This window comes from Camelina sativa, chromosome 17 (assembly GCF_000633955.1).
Source record: "Camelina sativa cultivar DH55 chromosome 17, Cs, whole genome shotgun sequence".
Lineage (NCBI taxonomy): Eukaryota > Viridiplantae > Streptophyta > Magnoliopsida > Brassicales > Brassicaceae > Camelina > Camelina sativa.
In genome coordinates this window covers 21074145-21098344 of record NC_025701.1, presented here as the reverse complement: position 1 = coordinate 21098344, position 24200 = coordinate 21074145, and the positions used below count along the sequence as shown (strand labels likewise).

Below are 24200 nucleotides of genomic sequence, written 5' to 3'. Positions count from 1 at the left end.
ACACAATGCTCGCTGGCACCCCATGCAATCTGACTATCTCTCTCACATACTTCTTAGCCAAGACCGCTGCTCCATCAGTCTTCTTAATGGCCAGAAAATGTGCTGACTTAGTCAACCGGTCCACAGTGACCCAAATAGCATCAAAAGTCCGTGACACTGGCAATCCTACCACGAAATCCATCATGATCATATCCCACTTCCACTCAAGAATGGGTAGACTCTTCAGTAACCCGCTAGGAACCTGATGCTCAGCCTTCACTAGCTGACACACATCACACCTCACGACCCAACTAGCTATATCCCTCTTCATCCAGACCCAGTGATAGTACCTCTTGAGATCACGGTACATCTTAGTCGCTCCTGGATGAATAGAAAACTTGCTCGCATGAGCCTCTCTCAGGATCTCCTGCCTCAACTCCTCATCCTTGGGCACACAAACCCGACCGTGCAGCAAGATAGTTCCATTATCTGAGACCTGATACTCTGAATCAACCTCCTTTGAGGCATTCACCAGCCTTAAATCCTTCTCTTGAGCCAACCGCACCCTACTTAGAAGATCTTCTCTATCAACCGCCTCCAAACCCAACGGTTCCTGTGAAACAGCACACAACCTCAAAGCACTGATTTCTTCTACCAGAGACTCCATCTCATGCTTCTGAGCCTAAGCTACCCTCTTCCGACTCAGAGCATCTACAACCGTGTTAGCCTTACCAGAGTGATAAGCTATCTCCAAATCATAATCTGCCACATGCTCCATCCACCGCCTCTGTCTCAAATTTAGCTCAGGCTCTTATGATCTGTAAACACTTGTACCTTTGCACCATAAAGATAAGATCTCCAAATCTTCAGGGAAAAAACTACAGCAGCCATCTCAAAATCATGAGTAGGATAGTTGCCCTCATGCTTCCGCAACTGCCGTGAAGCGTAGGCAATCACCTTCCCATGATGCATCAATACACACCCCAAACCAACTCTAGATGCATCAGTATAAACCACATAGGGTTTTCCCTGCTCAGGCAAAGCCAACACTGGCGTAGTAGTCAACATCTCCTTAAGGCTTGCAAAGCCCTCCTCACACTCATGTGACCAAACAAAAGGAACATCCTTCCCTGTCAACTTAGTCATCGGACGTGCCCTACTCGCAAAGCCCTGCACAAATCTCCTGTAGTAACCTGCCAAACCAAGGAACTCATAAAACCCATACCTCGTCCTTCTTCTACTCTTACAACACCGACGCTCCCCACGGTGAAGTTATAGGACGAAAGAATCCCATGCTCAACAAATCCTCTGGTTACTTCCTTAGTTCTACTAAACTAATAATCAAATATGCCAACATCAACTCGCCGCCACCTGAATATCACCAATCAAAAATCTTTGAGAACTGATCGTCTCATCTGTGACCACTCTTCAGGTCATCCACTAAACATTTTGCCTCTCCGTCATTTCACATCCCCTTTCTGAAATAGTCAAGTCCTAACTATTCGTAGAACTTTTTATTTATGGAAACTTTCCTTTTCTGGAACTTTCTGTTCTTCCTTTGCAACGACACTTTCCATAAATAGCAAAACTCTAACTCCCTGATATATCATGGTTTTTACGGTTTTTAACCATGATATAAGTGTGCTTTTTGAGTCTTTTGATTTGTTTCTAGGTTGTTTTTGAGTCTTTACAGGTTATCTAGGATTTTGGCACGGATGGAGCAATTTGGATCATTTTGGAGCATTTTACCGAAGGAAATCAAGTTGGAGTCGGATCAGAGTAATGGTGTCGATCGACACCACATGAGCATCGATCGACACCCGTGTTTGGCCGACGAGAGAACAAGAATTGGAAGTTTTACAAATTTGCCCAAAGTCTTCTTTAATTGCAACATAAGCCCCTGGACATGTTTTAGGATGTATATATAGTATTTTTAGGTTTTTACAAACCCTTAAGTTATTTTCTAGCAGTTTTTGAGAGAAAAGGATATTGAGAGCTTTTGGGAGAGATAGATCTGAATTCTTTGTAGAGAGAAGATTTCTTGAACTCCCTCTTTTACTTTTTAATATCTATTGCATGTTATTCAGAGTTATGATTTGTTCTTTATTCAACATGTCTGAGTAATTTGCTTGTTAGGTTTAGGGTTTTTCATAGGGTTTTTATGATTTATTAGATCTGAGATTTTTAGGGTTCTTAATCTTTTATGATCTTCATCCTTGGTTGTTCTTCACAATAATTCTTGATTGATCACCTAGAATTGTTATCTTAGGGAAATAAATTGATATGAGAATATAATTGTTTTCCTGATTAAACCATTGATGAGCAGAATTGTTTCTTACAAAGAGATTTGAATTAATAATTCTGTGAACTTATCTAAACCTGTTCTTAAAGCTAATTTTTAACTTAGAATTTTACAAAGAGATTTGGATTTGATCAAATANTTTTGGAGCATTTTACCGAAGGAAATCAAGTTGGAGTCGGATCAGAGTAATGGTGTCGATCGACACCACATGAGCATCGATCNTACCAAAAGTTTAGAGTTCTAGATCTGATCTTTATTGCTTGAACCTTAAATATTTTATTGATTTAATATTTCGTAATTTCTTGAGAAATTCCCTAGGCTTAACTCTTTTGATTTTTTTAATTCACAACACTTTCATTTAAATATTTGCATTGCTTTTATTTTAATTCAACTTAACTTGTTTAGCATAATATACAAAACTCTATAATCTATTGTGTTTGATCTTGAGTCTCTGTGGATTCGACCCCTAAGTACTGCAGTGATCTCTTGTTTGAGAGAGTAGCTCTAGGGATTAATGTGAGCTTATCACTCCCTCAACACTTTCCATATTTATAATCACATAATCCCTTAGTCTATTCCACATCAAGATTTCATAAGAACTAATCATCTTATTAAATCTTCTCCAACAGCATTGTCAGCAAATCTGCTACGGTCATCTCGGTCTAAGCAAAACCTGCAACCACACTCACAGCACCCGCTAGACCTCCAGCAACCCGAGTAAGCACATCGGCCAAACAACTAAAATCCAAGATTAGACCACCCTCAATTCTCGAGGTCTACATTCCGTTGTTATGTTTATATTCACATCCTAGGCATTGCTTGCTCCAAACTCCTCCACCCTTAGGTCGCAACCTTCAGCCCAAACCGTTCTCACTCTCAGACCAGCGTCTTCGAGTTATACCGTCTCACTCTTGGACTACAATCCTTAAGATCTCGGTATCAGGTGAACTACTCATCCCCTCAAGGAAACCACCATCCTCTCAGGAGCAACAATCCTTAAAGACTATAAACATCTTCCGACCAAAAGTACTTCTTGTGGTCCGAGTATAACATTTCAATGTTACACCTGCCCACTCAACTTCTAATATCCAACTGGATTACCCACCGAACAGAGAAAATATCTGCTCCAACTGCAAATGTCCACCTATCCGCCTCTCTAGGCTCGATACCTCTCGAGAAGAATCTTGCACCGGCGTCTACAACTGCTCCATCCTCCTAACATAAAAAGGAAAGTCCTCAACATTCACAGCCCTTGGCTGCACCCCGCCATTACCCCTCTCGGTAACCGCTCCAACAGCACGTCAACAGATCCACCAAGCGATCATCTCGACCCTGGGCTCCACCTGCTGCAACCCCACACCTGGGTTCCCAGCACCCCCGGCACGCTCACCGGCTAACCCCATCTGGTCCCTCCTGATACGCTTGCGACCCTCTGACGTATCTCCTCGTGGAACTCTGGACCACACACTTGCTAGCCTCGGGACCCGCCCGACCATGACGACGACCACGTCCCCATCCACGACCAACAACTCAAACACCTTTAACCATTGCACTTCCAAGAACAGAGGCTAACAAGCAAACTCTTTCGTAACACAAATACACAAAAATACAAACTCACCGTGGAATCACACTGTAGGCTCGAAGAGGATGTTCTAGGACTCCATGCCACACACATTTGACTAACTCACATAATCAATCAAGACATGCAAATCCCAAACATCTACAGCCCAAAGCCTAGTGAACCCAAACCTAGAACCGTAAGGGCTCTGATACCAAACTGAAAGGACCCGACTTTTTCTTTTTAATAATAAAATAATAAATAATAATAATAATAAATAAACTACAACTAGTGGTCCCATACCCACTAGCCACCTAATCACAATCACAATCAACAACAGAAATATCCAACACCAATATCCAATAAATATCCATTAATAATCCAATATTAACCCAATATTATAGCATAACAATATCCAAATACCAATGAGCAGGATACATAGAACCAGCAACCTAGCAATGTTTCTAATGATCCAACTCTAGCAACCTAGCAATGCCAGACAACAACCAATCGAGTCCCTAAAACATCTTCCTCTTCATTGCCTTCATTCCACGATCACACTTTGCCTCTACCTGCACCACAAACACGAATTGAGATGCATGAGTATTTTATAAACACTCAGTGAGGCAATCCTCTCATCTACTGGGTTATACACACAAGCAATAAGATCCCTACATGCCACAAACAGCAATCGATAAAACAAACCAGGCAATATACAAAGCATGCATCATCTGTCGTAACTGAAAGAAGGGTGTCGACCGACACCAGATGGCTATTATTATTTTTTTTCTCATATATTTTGTTTAAATTGCTGAAATGACGTCGTTTCGTGGTATTACGTGGCATCTTAATATGCAAAAACCACATCCTAGTCATCACATGTTAATGGAATAATAACACCATTTATCAATTTGTCATTTTAAACCGGATTTATATAGTTCAAATAGGATATTATTCAAATCTTGTCATAGTTAATGGAGGAATATCAACGCATAAATTTTTTATGTATTGAGATATGAGTTCTTCTATCTTAACCTATGAATGAATGAATGATAACAAACAATCAGACTTAGCCTATGATGATCAGATGGGATGCAAAGAGTTTCATTTATCTTATGTTGTTGTAATATAAGAGATGTCAATCCATAAAGGTTCATATGCAAACAATCAAGATATGAACACTTATTCAAATTAAGCCAAATATGAATGTGGTTTTGATGCTAACAATCCTAAAGACAGATATGTAAGTGCAATGAACCACATTCATATTTGGCTTAATTTGCATTTACATATCTGTCATTAGGATTGTTAAACAGTACTAAATACAATAAGAAATGTCATTGCATTTAAGCCAAATATGAATGTGGTTTTGATGCTAACATTCTGCATTGCATTTACTTAAACAATACTAAATACAATAAGAACTAAGATGAACAATGCAGAAACTACACTAAATAGAAACAAGTGCAAGGAAATGAAACTGGAATGATGAAAAGCATAAACAAAGTAAACGAGATGGTGCTCGAGCAAGCACTCGACCAAGCTAAGTAAGAGTGTGGTCGAGTGACAGGGTCGAGTGGTGCTAGAAAGAAGAACATAGATTATTAAACAACCTAGAATGTAATGTAACAAGACAGAAAGCAGATATGAGCAATAAAACTGACAATCAATATATAAAACATGTCCTAGAGATGGGATTCATGGGTTGGTATTAAGCTATAACTACCTAGACTGATCAACAAAACTCAATCAATAAGAGATATCCCTAGACAATGGTCTCCAATACTTACTAATCCATTCTCATGACAATGGTAATCAGGTTTAAACACTCTTAGACTTAGTTCTCACTAGCTAATACATGGATAAACAAGCATTAAAGATCCAGATCATTATTTGTCAAAAACCACCCTAGATAACTAATCTCTTAGGTTAGGCACAGTAATCTCCAGTAGTATTCTATTCTAGCATCCTAAACATCTTTTAAATGAAAGGAAACCTGAGATATATCCTTAACTTCTCAGAACAAAGATATCATAGAGAACACCTAATCTGGAAGAGATTTATAAACAAACAAGCTTGAACAGTCTAGATAATCATAACTCTTTATCAGCCTAACCCATCTCTAAGATCCTAGTTCACTACTCAGATCTACACATGATATGATGAAGAACATAAACCCAGAAAATGATGAGAAATAAATAGATAGATGATGATGAGATCTACAACTTAATACAAAGAAGCAAGATCAAATTCTCAACATATCCAAAGTTATGAGAATTACAAAGTGCTAAAAGTACTAAAAGATGCAAAAGGAACAAGATATGCTAAATAAGGTAAAACTAGGTTTTTTAGTGCTTTTTGTGGTCTGACTCTCTCTCTCTCACAGCCATAGGGTACAATGTCCTTTTATAGGAGGAAGGGGTAGCCCTACTTAACTACAAGACAAAATACAAAGGTGGCTAGATAAGTGCTCGACCATTTGCTCAGTCGAGTGCATGGCCGAGTGCCTTCTGCTTCTTGTTGCCTCTTGGTCGGGTCCTTCTACCTGCTCGGTTGTGTGTCTGGTCGAGTGACTTTGAACACTTGCTTTATCCCTCTTATTGGCCTTGATCAGCTTCACTGGATATTCTATCTTCTCTTGTAGCTTATTTCCATGCTCCAAAAGGTCCTAAATCACATGTTTATGCAAGCAAACATGCAAATGTCATGCAATTTCTATCCTAATAAACAATGCAAAAGAGAAGGATAAACTTTGCTTAAACAGGGTAAAATATGTGTATATCATATATAAATGCGATAAAATAACATATAGTTCATAGAGAAATTGACCGTTTTCCATGGAATCACAGTTGGTTCTGCATGCATATATTGTTTGTCATCCAGAATCACGTAGAAGTTGAACTACATGGAGATCAATTTACTGCCACAACAAAGTACCTAGAAAAATATAAACTCATATTATAAAGTTAAGGTTACGGAAATTAAAATAACTTGAGCATATCGTAGTTACGTAGATATGATCCTTAAAGTCAAGGTAAGCATAACGTAGATATACAGTAATATAGAAGAACATATCAAACTACAAGGAATTCGATGTGTACCTCTGACGGATCAAAGAACATGTTTGTTTTCAATGGCAGGGAGATCGATAATCTGGAACAGTTGAGGAGGTGGAGGATGACTTCTTTGGTCGTGGATGGTTTAGATTAGTTGGTTTCTTCCAGTTTAGCCGAGTTTTTGTCAAGTTCCAGTTCTCTAAAATCAGCAACCGTACCTGATGTAAGCACAGAACCAGAACCCGACCAAGACGACCAATACGGACCGGTCGTGACCGAGACGCCTGACCAAGACGCGGCGAACGCGACCGAGACTCCAGCATCGAGCACGGCCAAGGTTCCAGCAATCCTCCCGGGAGCCACAACAAGGTCAAGGAGCTCCGCCAAAGCCACCAAGCAGAGGATTAACCTCTTTGTCCGAGCGTTCGTCCAACACCGCGACCCGACCAAAGACCATGAAGAAACAGTTCGCATGGCCTTCACTCTTATCCAAGGGTGAAGGCAACCAAGTCATTGTAAGTGAGGAATCGTACTCTTTTTCCTCACTCTGGGATTTTCCCAAGTGGTTTACCGAAGGAGGTTTTAACGAGGCAAAGAGCTTCAATGCACAACGTTCGAAGCCAAGTCGTTTCCCGCGCCAAGGCCAAAGACGGTTTTCTTTTTTTTTTACTTATGTTGTGCATTTTAATTAGAACTCTAGAATCTTCTTTTGAACGTTGAGAGTGTTTTGTGGTTAAGTTTGTTGGTCAAAGACAGCGACGTGTTCTATTTCAAAGAGAACACGTCAAAGGATAAGTGTGCGCACCATCGCGAGTCCGCGTGTCCTTAAGCCTTCTCTTAACCTAGCTATTTACACCCTCTCTTAGACATTTTGTAGCCTTTAGACTTGAATGAAATAAAAAAAAATTTCCTCAAAGAGAGATTCTTTGATCTTGTCTCACTCCTTTCTTTAGTCTCAATCCGGGATTGAACTATCGAGAGAAACTTAGCTAACTTCGAACCGGGTTCGTCGTTCGCTAGTGGCCGTATTGTGTGGCGAGCCAATCCACGCGTGTCGTCGTTCGATCCACCTTCACAAACCATCATCGTTCCTTCACAACTTCTCGAGTTCACCATCGTTCTGTATCACAACCTCTCGCAACCTCCATCGTTCCACGTCGTAACCGTTTGTAGCCCTTCGCAGCCACTCACAGCCTACCGTAGCCGTTCGACCAAATCGAGGCCAAAAGTCCGATCTTCCAATCCGCTCCTTCGTTTTTGATCATCTCTCGTTTCCCTCGTTCGTTTCCTCTCTAGACTCGTTTCATCGAGCCTTGTCTGAGGAAAGTCTCTCCTAGTTCGATCGGCCCGAGAGACCTTTCCGTCCATACTGCGACCGCGTCCGTCGATCGCATCAGCTGGTATCAGAGCTTCAAAAGCTCCTGCAAGGTTGTACCTTTTTAAAACTCATCCCTTTTGTTTAAAGTTTTGATCTTGAGCTTGTTTGGTAGTCTAGTATGCTTTATCTCGTTCCGCATATTCCGATTAGTCATTTGGTTTAATTTGGTGCATGTGTTGTGTTGTTAGGCGTTTTTTTAAGTCGATAAAGCTAGAGTCTTGTTACGTAGTCTTGTTTTTGGTCATAGAGCATTTCTTGTCGTTTTGCACTTTTGCTTTTGCTTTTGTTTAGTCATAGGTTTGAATTTTTGTGAGCTGTCTTCAATCATTTGGTGACGAAATAAAAATCTCCTTTGTGGTCCTTTGAACTTAAGATACTCACGGATATTCGCTTTCTGTTTTGTCAAGGTTTAATTTCAAGCAAGCCGCGTGAGAAGCTCCACTTCACCGTTGACCGTCCGTACGATGGCCGATCAGCAACCAACAGCGAATCCTCTACCTCCACCCGAGATAGAAGTCACTCTCGCAGCTTTACGCAACGGCATTAAACAACTAGCCGAGCGTATGAACCGTCTTGAGTTATTAAACCCACCAAGGGAAGAACTCTTACCGATGCGGCGTCAACGCCAAGAGCCGGAGCAAAGCGACCAGTCCGAAGAGGATTATGAGCCAAGGCCTAGACGACGTCATCGACGTGATGACCCATATGATGAAGCTCCAAGACATCACGAGCCTGTTCACAAGATGATAGCGCCCACGTTCGCCGGAAAATCTGACCCGGAGGCCTATCTTGAATGGGAGAGCCGAATGGACCACTTATACTCGTGTCACAACTACCCGGAGTTGCGCAAAGTCCAGTACGCTGTAGCTTAATTCACCGACTACGCTCTTACCTGGTGGGATTGACTTGAAGCTGAGCAACACCGTAACCGAGACCGGTCAATCACCATTTGGGAGGTCTTAAAGTCTGAGATGCGAAGGCGTTATGTTCCACCGTTCTACCACCGCGAGCTTCAAAAGAAGTTCTGAAGGCTTACACAAGGCACGCAATCGGTGGAAGAGTACTTCGAGGAGTTCAAACATTTGCGCAATCGTCTACAAGTCAAAGACTCCGAAGAGTCTCTCATGGCGCAATTCTTGGACGGTTTACAAGACCAAATCGCACGCAAGGTCGAACGCCAGCCTTATCAAGGCTTCGAGGAGTTGTTGCATCTATCGGTGCAAATTGAGGGACAAATTAAGAAGAAGAACGTCGCCTCAAGTCGAACCAGAGCTCAAGGAGTTCCAAACTGGTCTCCTAATGCGTCAACATCAAACCGGCCCCAAGAAAAGCCGAAGGCGACCAACCTCGACACAAGGTTCAAACCGAGAGAGCCGGCCACCAACGAGCGTCAAGACCCGCGACGTAACACCACTGACGTCCGGAGCCGCGACATTATGTGTTTCAAATGTCAAGGGAGAGGCCACTACGCTTGAGAGTGTCCAAATGCGCGCACGATGATCATTACCGAGTTCGGGGAGCTCGAGTCTGACGGAGAAGAGGCCGAGGTGAAAGATCGAGTCGAGGAACAGCTTGAAGAGGCCATAGCTGAGCCAGACGTTGGGGAGCTCCTGATGATCCAACGCATCCTCAACACCAGCGTAGCAACCGCCAACGACGCAAGCCAGTGCGACAACATCTTCCACACCCGTTGCACTGTAAGTGGGAAGGTTTGTGGCTTGATTATAGACGGTGGATCTTGCACTAATGTCGCAAGCTCCAGTCTAGTCAAGAAATTATCTCTCGAAACCACAAACCACCCTCGACCCTATCGTTTAAAATGGTTGAATGACAAGACCGTGATTCATGTGAAGGAATAAGTCACGGTCCCGTTTAGTGTAGGTCCGTATAAGGACCAAGTTCTATGTAACATGGTTCCTATGCATGCTAGCTACCTCCTATTGGGGCGACCATGGCAGTTTGATAAGAGAACCACTCATTGCGGCCACATCAACCAATATTACTTCGTCCATGACAATAAACGTATTTGCTTGAAACCCTTAAGCCCCACGCAAGTTCATGAAATGCAATCAAAATTGTCAAAAGATTCGGACGATAAAAAGAACTTTTTGATTCAATATGGTGTTGTTAGGAAGTCCCTTAAGGACTCTAACCAAGTGTTACTGATGGTTTTTCGAGACTCATTGGTCGCAGGACTCAAAGGTTTGATAGACGCCTTACCGGACACGATAAGAGACGTTCTTTGGCGCTTCGCTGACGTGTTCCCGGAAGAACTGTCCGAAGGTTTACCACCGATCAGAAGCATTGAACACCAGATCGACCTCGTGTCCGGAGCTCAACTCCTGAACCGGCCCGCGTATCGAGTCAACCCGGAGGAAGTGAAAGAGCTCGAGCGCCAAGTGTCCGAGCTTATGTCCCAGGGTTACGTCCGAGAGAGTTTGAGCCTGTGTGCAGTTCCTGTCTTGCTCGTGCCTAAGAAGGACGGTTCATGGCGCATGTGCGTTGACTGTCGAGCCGTCAACAATATCACCATCAAGTATCGACATCCCATTCCAAGGCTGGACGATATGCTCGACAAACTAAGCAGCTCAAGCGTCTTCTCAAAGATCGATCTTAAGAGCGGTTATCACCAGGTTAGCATGAAGGAGGGTGATGAATGGAAGAGAGCGTTCAAGACAAAACATGGTTTGTACGAATGGTTGGTAATGCCATTCGGTCTTTCTAACGCTCCTTCTACATTTATGCGCCTTATGAATCACGTCTTAAGAGCTTTCATTAATAAGTTTGTGGTAGTTTACTTTGATGACGTTCTCGTATATAGTACTAGTTTGTCGGATCATGTTAAGAACCTTGAGTCTGTCTTACTTACCCTCCGCGAAGAGCAATTGTACGCCAACTTGAAAAAGTGCGTCTTTGCTGCTGATGAGTTAGTGTTTGTAGATTTTGTTGTAAGTTTGCAGGGTCTCAAGGTAGATGGAGAGAAGATTCGCGCCATAGAGGAGTGGCCTACGCCTACAAGCATCTCACACGTTCGATCATTCCATGGCCTCGCAAGCTTCTATCGGAGGCTCGTGAAGGATTTCAGTACGGTCGTGGCGCCCCTCACCGCAGTAATCAAGAAAAACCGGGAGTTTCAATGGGGAGAAGAACAAGAGAGAGCGTTCAAGGAGCTCAAAAGGCGACTCACTCAAGCCCCACTACTTACCATGCCTGACTTCAACAAGACGTTTGAAGTAGAGTGCGACGCGTCTGGTGTAGGCATCGGTGCGGTTCTCACTCAAGGAGGCAAACCGGTGGCTTACTTCAGCGAGAAGCTTAGTGGCGCCACGCTCAACTATCCCACCTATGACAAGGACCTCTACGCCCTCGTCCGCACAATGGAGGTTTGGCAGCACTATCTGTTGGCTCGAGAGTTCGTGATTTACACCGATCACGAGGCGATGAAGCACTTGCGCGGCCAGACCAACCTCAAGAGGAGACACGCGAAGTGGTTTGAGTTCATTGAATCATTTCCATATGTGATCAAATACAAGAAGGGAAAGGAGAACATTGTTGCCGACGCATTCTCACGAAGGCACGCCTTGATCACTACAATGGACGCTCGAGTTTTGGGGTTCGAAAGCATTAAAGACGCGTACGCTAATGATGTGGAGTTTGGTGATTGTTTCAAGAACCATGGAAAAGGAATCTACACCGAGTTCTACTTGCATGAAGGGTTCTTGTTTTGAGGCCGACGGCTTTGTATCCCCACCGGATCCATTCGCGAGTTACCAGTTCGAGAAGCTCACAGTGGAGGTTTGTCCGGACACTTTGGTATCACCAAGACGCTAGCCGTACTTCAAGAGCATTTCTATTGGCCGAAGATGCGCAGCATGGTCGAGAAACACTGCGGACGCTGCTTAGTGTGTCGAGCTTCAAAGTTAACAACTCACCTCCACAGCCTCTACATGCCTCTACCAGTGTCAACAGCACCTTGGATCGACTTGTCGATAGATTTCATCCTCGGCCTACCTCTCTTAGCACATAAGGACAATATAATGGTTGTGGTGGACAGGTTTTCGAAGATAGCGCACTTTATACCTTGCAACAAGAACAACGACGCTGTGCAACTGGCGAACCTTTTTTTCAGTCAAGTAATCAGACTTCACGACTTACCGCGCACTATCATCTCCGACCGAGATCCAAAGTTCCTTGGCCACTTCTGGCAAACACTGTGGAAGAAACTTGGCACCAAGCTCCTATATTCCACTGCCGCTCATCCGCAAACTGACGGCTAGACTGAGGTTGTGAACCGGTCAATAGGAGCCTTGCTTTGGATGGCGATCGCGAGCAACAAGGGTTCATGGCTCGAGTGCATTCCCCTTATTGAATTCGCTTTCAACCAAGCTGTCCATTCTTCAACAAAGAAGTCTCCGTTCGAAGTTGCCTATGGATTCAAGCCGCTTTTACCTATGGATCTCCTACCTCTACCACCGGACGAGACCGAGAATCAAGATGGAGCCGCGAGAGCAGAGTTAGTCAAGAAGCTGCACGAGGAGGTTCGAGCAAACATCAAGAGAAGGACCGAACAGTATGCGCGCTTCTTGAACCGCGGACGCAAACCGATGTTGTTCACACCAGGCAATTGGGTTTGGTTGCACTTGAGGCCGGAGCGGTTCCAGCAGAAGAGAAAGGACAAGCTTAGCCCATGCGGAGACGGACCATTCAGAGTCATCGAGAAGATCAATGACAATGCCTACCGACTCGAAATACCAGGTGAGTATACTACATCTACTTCCTTCAACGTTACTGACCTCGTTCCATTTGATGTAGGTGACGACGAAGAAGTTTTGGGGACAAAGACTTTTCAAGGGGGAGGGAATGATGTGAGCACAGAACTGGAACCCGACCGAGACGACCGAGACGCACCGGACGCGACCAAAACGCGTCGAATGCAACCGAGACTCCAGCACCGAGCACGGCCAAGGTTCCAGCGATCCTCCCGGGAGCCACGACAAGGTCAAGGAGCTCCGCCAAAGCCACCAAGTAGAGGATCAACCTCTTTGTCCGAGCGTTCGTCCAACACCGCGACCCAACCAAAGACAATGAAGAAACAGTTCGCATGGCCTTCACTCTTACCCAAGGGTGAAGCCAACCAAGTCATTGCAAGTGAGGAATCGTGCTCTTTTTCCTCACTCTGGCTTTTTTCCAAGTGGTTTACCGGAGGAAGTTTTAACGAGGCGAGGAGCTTCAATGCACAACGTCCAAAGCCAAGTTGTTTCCTACGCCAAGGCCAAATACGGTTTTCTTTTTTTTTTTACTTATGATGTGCGTTTTAATTTGAACTCTAGAATCTTCTTTTGAACGTTGAGAGTGTTTGTGGTTAAGTTTGTTGGTCAAAGAGAGCGACGTGTTCTATTTCAAAGAGAACACGTCAAAGGACAAGTGTGCGGACCATCGCGAGTCCGCGTGTCCTTAAGCCTTCTCTTAACCTAGCTATTTAAACCCTCTCTTAGACATTTTGTAGCCTTTAGACTTGAATGAAATAAAAACTTTTCCTCAAAGAGAGATTCTTTGATCTTGTCTCACTCCTTTCTTTAGTCTCAATCCGGGATTGAACTATCGAGAGAATCCTAGCTAACTTCGAACCGGGTTCGTCGTTCGCTAGTGGCCGTATCGTGTGGCGAGCCAATCCACGCGTGTCGTTGTTCGATCCACCTTCGCAAACCATCATCATTCCTTCGAAAATTCTTGAGTTCACCATCGTTCCGTATCGCAACCTCTCGCAACCTCCATTGTTCCGCATCGTAACCGTTCGTAGCCCTTTGCAGCCGCTCGCAGCCTACCGTAGCCATTCGACCAGATCGAGGCCAAAAGTCTGATCTTCCAATCCGCTCAATTGTTTTCGCTCATCTCTTGTTTCCCTCGTTCGTTTCCTCTCTAGACTCGTTTCATCGAGTCTTGTCCGAGGAAAAATCTCTCCTAGTTCGATCGGCCTGAGAGCGACCTTTTCGTCCGTACTGCGACCGTGTCCGTCGATCGCATCAGTACCAATCTTCAGTTTGGCTTGGTTTATTATAACAATATACATAAATTATCGGGGCCCTGATTCAACTTAATCGTTTTATGCAATTACACCTAAGAAAGATCTTTGTTTTATTACTAGACAGTTTTGAATCTATACCATGATGAGATCCAATACAACTCAAGGAAGAAGTTGACGTGGCCAAGCATTTAGTTATTTTAATATTTAGCGGGAATGTGTTTCTCTGCCCACTATTCACGTTCTTAGGAGTCAGTTTATGTTTTGTGTATTTAAGCATCTCGTCTATTGTAGAATCGATATGAAAAAACTATTATCTAAGAAACTTGTGTTTTTGTGTTGTTCTTTATGAACAATTCTCTTTGGCTTTGAAGAATGACCGAAATTAGCTTTAGAGGTAAACATAGCACGATTCTTTAACATCAAAAATGATTTTGCATGCAACGCTAAAACCAAAAGATATGCTGCACATCACTTTTGATATTACAAGTTGGAACTTACATAATATTTTTTTTTTTTTACATAATATTATTAATAACGAGATAAAACAACAATTTTAATTTACATTTTTTTTTAGTTTTAGTTTAAAAATACAATAAGATTACATGGTTCTTTTAGTTTTGTTCCCCAATTTTACGAAATAATGACATTAGCAATGCACATGCACATGCAGAAACGAGAGAACTGCGATCAGTAGTTTACAACCTAAAAATGGAAAACTTGCGCTTCACGAAATCAAAGAAAAACAAGGTTTCATTGGCGCGTCTCTCCATCATGCCACTCCGTATAAACTGAGGGAAAAACAGAAAACCCCCGGTGACAAACACAAAGCCCATCGTGAGAAGCCGTGACACTGACGACTTCACTGGCCACCACTGCCGTAAAAACGCTGTCCTCTTAACAGCCACCTCCGTCCCCGTGCAAACCCCATTTAACACAAAGAACATAGTGACCTCCCATGTAGGAGTCTCACGGGTTATATAGAAGTATACAAGCTCATGAAACAGACCGGAGACAAGGAACGCTACCAAATACCCCATGAATCTAGCCCAACCGGAATTCATTATGGGATGTCAAGCGCACCGCACAGGATTGTAGACGCCTGACCGGAGGATAGCCGAGACCATGAGATTCCAAAGTGATATAAGATTGGAATCACTCCAACTTAAGATCACACAAGGATCAAGAGATTCCAAGCTTATCTTGCGGAAGGTGGAATTCACGAGCTGGCTCTGAAGCACTCTCTCAAGAATCAAGGGGTGGTACGATGGATAGATGGGTGATTGACTCGCTCAATCGGTGGGATAATCGACTCGCTCGATCAATGAACGAATGAAGGATGTTGAATCACTCAACAAACTTAATCCGCAAGATTCTGAAGCACTAAGTGAATCACTCACAAAGAACTAAAGAACAAAGCAATACAAAGACTCAAACTTTGTAAAGAAGAAAACGTTTCTATTACTTTAAAAATGATCAAGGGTGTTTTTACAATGAGACTAACGATCAGCATATATAGGCTGATTACACACGTACTAGAGTTCTAAAACAAGAAAGAAATCACAACAATTATTGAAAATATGATCGTTGGACCATTAAGTGTAGAATTGATCCAAATAAGGTAAGAAGATGTGTCTTGTATCTCGTTAACTTGGGGAGGAAGTTGTGACGTCTTGGAAACTTCTGGCCACTTGTGGAAACTTGACTATGCACATGATTAGATTAGGAAGTAGTCGTTGTGCATTGATGACAATCGGGTCAAAAAGAGCAAGTAATAATAAGATTGAATCCGCCTGATCCAATGGCTATTATTGCTTGTGAATATCCTCCAAATATTCTCTGGTGGCTTTAGAGGTTCTCTTGGTTTCCATATGTAGCTTTGGGACACGTCCAAGTGAATGTAAATGAAAGTTTCCTTATCTGGCTCCAAGTAGATCAATGGACATGATTCAAAGGGTGGCTTGGACTTGGGTCTTCTCTTGGGTTGTTCTCCATGGGCTGGAGACTTGTGGTGAATCAAATAGGTGTGTGGGCTCCCTCTAGGACTGGTCCAAGTGTCAAAAGGCCGAAACTCTTCATAACTTGCAACGATGTCTGCTTCATCCGCGAGTAGTTCAAGTCCATCAGGAAGTAGTTCAGCATGTCTGTCAGCAAGTAGTTCAGCATGTCCAGCAAGTAGTTCAACAAGTACTTCAGCTATGACTTCTTGTGCCATCTTTGAATCAGATGGATGGTAAGTGATTCCTTGATGACTTGGTGTTGCCTCATTAAAAACCTTTCTAGATAAACCCAGTGGGAAAAACCCTAGACAAGGGAAAAAGAGTGCAACAGTCATATTCCAACAATGAGGTGATTTGACTTGCTGATGCTTGATCCCTCTTGAACCATTGTACTCCTTAGGGTTAATTTGATGATGAATAATTAACCCTTCTCTTTGTGCTTGATCAGAACTCCATTTGGGAAAAGATTCTCCAAGATGCTCTTCGTGGACCAGTTTGGTGTGTGGACTGGTTGGTTCGCCATGCTCCCGGTTTGGTTTAGTTCTAATATCCGCATCATACCCTCTCCCTTGAAAAAGTTTCGCCCTCGAAACTGTACAATCTGCACCAAGAGAAAGCAAGTTAGCTTTCATTCGATTTTGGGAGTTTAGGGTCTTACCTCGGTATGGTTTTGGTTTTGTGATGTGTGGTGCATCAAGTTGCTCTCCTCTGAGCAGGAAAGATAGGATCACGCCTCGGTTTTGATCCGGTATCATGGTTGATTGTGTAGCGTGCTTAGCTCCTCTTTGGATCTGCGCTTGAGCTTTGAGATCCGGTGGCTCCTCTTTAATTAAGCAAGATTTCGGGACACTCCTAGTCTCCTTATTGAGTGGTGTGACCACCAATGGCGCTGGTTTACCCCGGTTTTGATGTAGAATATTCATGGGTCTCTTTATCTCCGGTGAATCGCCTTTATGATCCTCTTTTGTACCTGCAATGTTGTTGACACTTTTGGCGAAGAACAAGTGCATTACTACAGTCATGGGATCAATATAAACATGTAAAATATTTTTGGTTTGAACCATTTCTTTTCTACAAAGTGTAACACTAAGTATATTGCAAATTGTATCAATTACTATACAAGAAATTGGTTCCATAGGTTTATTTAAATAACCTATGTTTTTCTCACACTCTTTAAGTCCTAACAAGTTTATAATCACATCATTCAAATTAATAGAAGTAAATTGAAATAATGGGTTACTTACTTGACATAGTTCATCGATGAGTGTATCATTCAAAATCAACAAGGTTGGTTGATTTAATGATTGATCTGGTGGTTCTTCTTGAAACAAGATGTTGTTTGTGTCAACTTCATCTTCTCTAGTGGCTAGCTTGCTCAACTTAAGCTCTGGATTTGATTCCATGTTATCACGCCTTTCTAGCTTCTCTGTTTGCTCAAAACTTAAGATCATGTTGGATGTGGTCTCTCGCTCATCACTATACACGTTTGTGGTACCTTTATCTTGCTTGACACTTAAGGATAAAATCAAGTGCATTATACTTGAAGTTGAATCATTTAAAACAAGTTGTTTGAAGCTACGATCAATTGTCAAATTATTCTAATATCGAACAAGATCATATGTTTCACTTACTAGGATACCATGTAGACTGTTTGGTATCAACTTAGCCTTAATGGGGATGATCTTAGAAGCAAGATCAGATGGTGTTGAACTTGGTTTTATCTCCACATGTGCCTTAAGGTTCGCTTGCTCATACTCCTTATTTCGGTAATCTTGTGAAGATGTTGTTTCCAAAAGTTGTTCCTCAAAACTTGTGTCATTCTCAACTTCCTTTGAAGTTGCTACCTTGTAGACTACCTCTTTAGATGTGTCATCCATGCTAAGACATTGACCTGCATCAATAACCTTTGGCAAAGACAACCGCATTAATCTAGAATTGGGAATTTCTAAACTTGATGTCGATAAATAATCATTTGAGCTAGATACATTCAGTTTAAACTCTAGCAATGTGGCTTCTTCTTTCTTGGGTTTGTCTTGCGGTTCTAGAGAAGGTATGGGATCCGATTTTCCTTTTGCACCTGTACCTTTCTCATACCTTTTGGATGAAAGCAAGTACATCACGTGGTCAAGTTGTTGATAAAAATTAAGCTCAATATTCTTGCCACTTACCTTGGCGGAATTTTGATCCGGGTTTTGATTGGAACTATCACGCCGGTGTGTAGTTTTCTCTTGGCTTGGTTCCTTTGAAGAGTAAGTGTGTTGACTAGGCTGGGACAGAATTTTAGGTGCATACCTCTCTCTCATAAGCAGCTTTAGTTGTCCCCACGTTTTGAGTATTGGCTCCTTAAACCTTCGTCTAACTTTTTCTGCTTGGTTCCACCAAAGCCTTGCGTTTCCCATGAGTTGTTCAAGACAGTATTCAAGCCTCTCTTCTTTGGGAATGGAATAGTATTTAAAATACTTATCCATGTTGAGTTCCCATTGTAGATAATCTCTTTTACATCCTGCAAACTCAAAACATTCAGGTCCAAAATATTCATAACCATTGTCTAGAGATAACCTGAAATTGGTCTTGTAAGTTTGGTTGGGATTGGATAGCAATGGATCTCTACTAACGCCATGTTTAAGCTCATCTCCTCTTAGCTTAGTGGCCCTTGCGTCTCTCTCCGATAGGGGATCACGTCTACCACTTGGAGGTGGTTTAGGTCGAATTGATGTTCCATGAGTCACTTCCTGTACCACTTGTGGCTTTGTGCGACATAACTTGTCTCTCGGTTTTGCTTGAAGTGAGGTTGTAGGCACTTGGTGTGAAAAAATGTGATGGTTGGACTTCTGTTCTCTCTTTTTAAGACATTGATAATGGTAGCCCATTGTTGTTCCTCTATCCTACTCCATGTTGTCTCCCTTCCTAATGTAATTATCATTTCCTGAAAAAGACATAATTTTGGTCAGTGGAGATTTTGAACCATGTCTACAAAAATCATCTTTAAATTTAATCCATGGTTTAGAATAGCCTGTATTGGTGTTGTATAAGTCGGGTGGTTCTGGGTCTGGTGCTTCACGATCTGGTTCATCACTTGAATCAGAAACTGAACTATCATCTCGTTGCCAAGAGATAGCGTCAAAGTTATCTTCCTCATCCGACGTGACTTGATAGGGCTCTTCTCTCTGGATTTCTTCATCTGAATAAAATTCAATGGACTTCATATTTGCTCTGGTCTTCGTGATAGAAGAATCTTGCACAAGCAAAAGAAAGATGTATCAAAAGTAAATCAAACAAATAAGGAGAAAAAAAAAAGATTAAATACAAAATAGAAACCAGAATTTTCTTTTTAAAAAAAAAATAATAATAAATACGAAAACAAAATAATAAACTAAAGCAAATAATAATTTTTTTTGTTTAATGAAACTGAAGCAAATAAACAAGAACAAAAAGCAAGAAACAAAATTTTTATTTGGTTTTAGGTTTTATTAATATAAATAAATAACAAAAATTAAAATGATATAGGTTGAAAAGATACAACCTTGGGGATAGGAGCTTTTGAAGCTCTGATACCAGATGATATAAGATTGGAATCACTCCAACTTAAGATCACACAAGGATCAAGAGATTCCAAGCTTATCTTGCGGAAGGTGGAATTCACGAGCTGGCTCTGAAGCACTCTCTCGTGAATCAAGGGGTGGTACGATGGATAGATGGGTGATTGACTCGCTCAATCGGTGGGATAATCGACTCGCTCGATCAATGAACGAATGAAGGATGTTGAATCACTCAACAAACTTAATCCGCAGGATTCTGAAGCACTAAGTGAATCACTCACAAAGAACTAAAGAACAAAGCAATACAAAGACTCAAACTTTGTAAAGAAGAAAACGTTTCTATTACTTTAAAAATGATCAAGGGTGTTTTTACAATGAGACTAACTGATCAGCATATATAGGCTGATTACACACGTTCTAGAGTTCTAAAACAAGAAAGAAATCACAACAATTATTGAAAATATGATCGTTGGACCATTAAGTGTAGAATTGATCCAAATAAGGTAAGAAGATGTGTCTTGTATCTCGTTAACTTGGGGAGGAAGTTGTGACGTCTTGGAAACTTCTGGCCACTTGTGGAAACTTGACTATGCACATGATTAGATTAGGAAGTAGTCGTTGTGCATTGATGACAATCGGGTCCGAAAAAAGCAAATAATAATAAGATTGAATCCGCCTGATCCAATGGCTATTATTGCTTGTGAATATCCTCCAAATATTCTCTGGTGGCTTTAGAGGTTCTCCTGGTTTCCATATGTAGCTTTGGGACACGTCCAAGTGAATGTAAATGAAAGTTTCCTTATCTGGCTCCAAGTAGATCAATGGACATGATTCAAAGGGTGGCTTGGACTTGGGTCTTCTCTTGGGTTGTTCTCCATGGGCTGGAGACTTAGGTGAATCAAATAGGTGTGTGGGCTCCCTCTAGGACTGGTCCAAGTGTCAAAAGGCCGAAACTCTTCATAACTTGCAACGATGTCTGATTCATCCGCGAGTAGTTCAAGTCCATCAGGAAGTAGTTCAGCATGTCTGTCAGCAAGTAGTTCAGCAGGTCCAGCAAGTAGTTCAACAAGTACTTCAGCTATGACTTCTTGTGCCATCTTTGAATCAGATGGATGGTAAGTGATTCCTTGATGACTTGGTGTTGCCTCATTAAAAACCTTTCTAGGTAAACCCAGTGGGAAAAACCCTAGACAAGGGAAAAAGAGTGCAACAGTCATATTCCAACAATGAGGTGATTTGACTTGCTGATGCTTGATCCCTCTTGAACCATTGTACTCCTTAGGGTTAATTTGATGATGAATAATTAACCCTTCTCTTTGTGCTTGATCAGAACTCCATTTGGGAAAAGATTCTCCAAGATGCTCTTCGTGGACCGGTTTAGTGTGTGGACTGGTTGGTTCGCCATGCTCCCGGTTTGGTTTAGTTCTGATGTCCGCATCACAAAGGCGACCCCAAAAGTCTTGAAGAGAGGTGGCTAAGTATGGTTTGTTAAATGGTGGCTCGAGATCACACCCAAGAGCGATACTTAGCAGAACTTTAAGGGGATCTAAGAGAATCTCAAGCTCTACGTATAGATGCAAGAAACATAGACCCAATGGCACATTCTGAGGAAGAAAATGAGTGTAATTGTAGACATGTAACACAACTCCAAATATCATGATTTTAATGGCATAAGCTCGTTTGTGGAAATGGTTTAGAGATGGTTGAGATTTAGGGTTTTGCTGAAGCTTGATGGGGAAGCAAGTGAAGCAAACAAATTTGATGAGATTAGGGGCAACTGGGAAAAGAGATCCTTTATCAAATGCAAACAAGATGAGCTTTAAACTGGCCATCTCGGAGAGGTAAAATGCTGTAGAGCTAGAGAAATGCACAGATGAGAAGAGCAAAGGAAGAACAAAAAAAAGAGCACATATGGGAAGAACAGAGAATAATCGAAGAACGCCAGTTTTGATATTGGCTGAGATGTAGTAACAGTATGATACTGAGATCATTGCAGATATCCAAACTAGGATGAAGTTCTTGAGTTCTTCCTCCATCTCTCAAATCTCTTTTTGTGTTAGTGTTGGCTGAATTTTGCCTTGTATAACAAAAAAAAAATGAGAGTAAATTAAGGCATGTGCTTCTTACAGCTATGCAATCGAAAATATTCGAACAACGAAACAGCTTTGGTTGTACGTTCTTCCTATTTCACAATTGCTGATTTTTTGCTTCTCACTCCATTGAATATGTAAGGAATATGAAACACAAAATTAGTTTAGAAGATTGGCTACTTGGGTACCATTTGACAAAAAGACTTGAATTTCTAAACTTTATAAATACAAACTAACTTCTTATCAAAACTTGTGACAACACTATAAATCCAAATGAAATACTAACTTTCGGCTTCCATCTTCTAGATTATTGACCGTGAAATTATAAATTTCATCATGGCGAGAAGGCACTGAAAAATGATTCGGAAACTAATGGGCTGCTGGCTCTTTTGAATATTCACTCGTGAAAGAAAATTTTACTTCCTTGTTTTTCTATTTCTTTTTTTGCCAAGGAACTAAAGCTAGTTAGTATATTCCTAACTTTCTTCATTTTATACGATACTAGAAATAGGCTCGTGCGATACGCGAGATATATTTAATTTTATTTTTGTTAACTATGATATATTTTAAATTTAGAAATATATATTTTTTTAAATAAATTTTTTATAATATTTTTTAATATTTGTTCCTTTTTATATATGGTTCGTAATGTTTGGATGCAAAATAAAATAAACAAAACATATCGGACATTTTTTTTAGTGGAAGTAATTAAATCTCTCAAAGTTTTGTTGTTTTGGATTTTACTGTTTTGTGATAAATTGTTAGTTTCTTAGAGCATCTCCAACCTCACTCTATTTTAAAGTCAAAACTCCGTTATAGGGTAACATTTGCTCTAACTCTACTCTATATCTTACTCTAAAATAGGGTAAATGGTAGAATTACTTTATATGTAACTTTAATTTTTTACACTAACTCCATTTTTTAGTATAAAATAGATTGACATATTGAAAAAACTATGCTCTATTTTAGAGTAAAAAATAGAATATATATTGGAGATAGTCTTAGCACACATGAAATTTGTGTAGAGACCATATATCAGATATTCGAAACGAAAATTGAGTATTGAAAATTGTTTACAAATATTACCAAATAAATCTCATCTTTCCCTACATCTTTTTCAAAGCTGTAATATATGGATGTGATCAAGACTTATATGATCATAAAGAAAAATAATTGATAAATATTTATCTTTTTGCGAGTGGTTTTACAACTTTATATATTCTTTAACTCAATTTTGATATTTGATTTTCTTTTTGACTCCACCATATGTTGCTACGGTTTGATTTTCTTCAGTTAGCCTCCTAACAAATATCTTGTTAATTATAAACTCTATATGAATGCTTAGAATGTGTTATACTTCTATGATGATGTTATTTCTCGGTCTTTGTCTCTATTCTTATTCATTATGTTCTTTTAATTGTCAAAAAAATGAACTCTCCAACATGTCAATTGGTATAGATGGAAGGGAAGACAAAATTAGAAAAATTGATATCAACAATAGATATATTCCAATTATTTTTCTGACATAACTGCATTTCTAATTTATTTTAACTTACGTCTAAATGCTTTTCTTAATTAATTATATAAAAACTTATAATATCTATATGTTGACTTTTCCATCAGATTTTGATGATTTAAAATAAGATATGTGAGTAAAAAAAATCAGACCCACTCAAATTCATCCAATCAATAAACTAAACTTCTAAAACCTTAATTTCGTACTATACTAATGAGATTATGAATCTAGATAATATGTTTTACAAGATAACAGAAGAATCACCAATGATTATTTTGAATATTTAATAAGTGTACTCATGATTTATCATATGCTCCAGTGTTTACTTTCTAATCTTGTAATCACCCTTAATATAAAAAATTGGAATTATGCATATTAAAATATGGCTCATGTCATAAAAATTTATGAAATATCTTATACTATATCTCACATTAAATTTTGAATAAAATTCATGGAAAGAAAAATGTGTCAAATTTAATGTTTTTTAGATTCGATATATTATATCTATTTTCTAATCATTTTAAAATAAATACTATAATTACCATTAAATTATTTTGTGAAACTATTGTTTCCTCTTATTTCATGGGGGTGATTAAGCAATTATGTTATTTTTATTTTCTTTTAGTACATACGTTTTAAAGACAGTCAAACTGTAACTTATAGAATATTAATTATAATTTAATTTTATCTGAGTTTTGTCTTTAATACAATATATATATGATTATTGGATACAATGTGATTTTTTAAATATATTAGAACA

The 24200-nt window shown here is 40.6% G+C and overlaps 1 protein-coding gene and 1 pseudogene across 1 annotated transcript; both read right to left on the bottom strand.

Moving 5' to 3' along the window:
* On the bottom strand, positions 14994 to 21870 carry LOC109129926 (annotated as a pseudogene).
* Positions 16013 to 18172, bottom strand: LOC104759681. Its single transcript, XM_019238807.1, has 4 exons — positions 17935 to 18172; positions 17540 to 17661; positions 16954 to 17116; positions 16013 to 16863 (listed from the first exon to the last, which is right to left on the bottom strand). The coding sequence occupies exons 1-4, from the start codon at positions 18170 to 18172 to the stop codon at positions 16013 to 16015; spliced, it is 1374 nt and encodes a 457-aa protein (XP_019094352.1).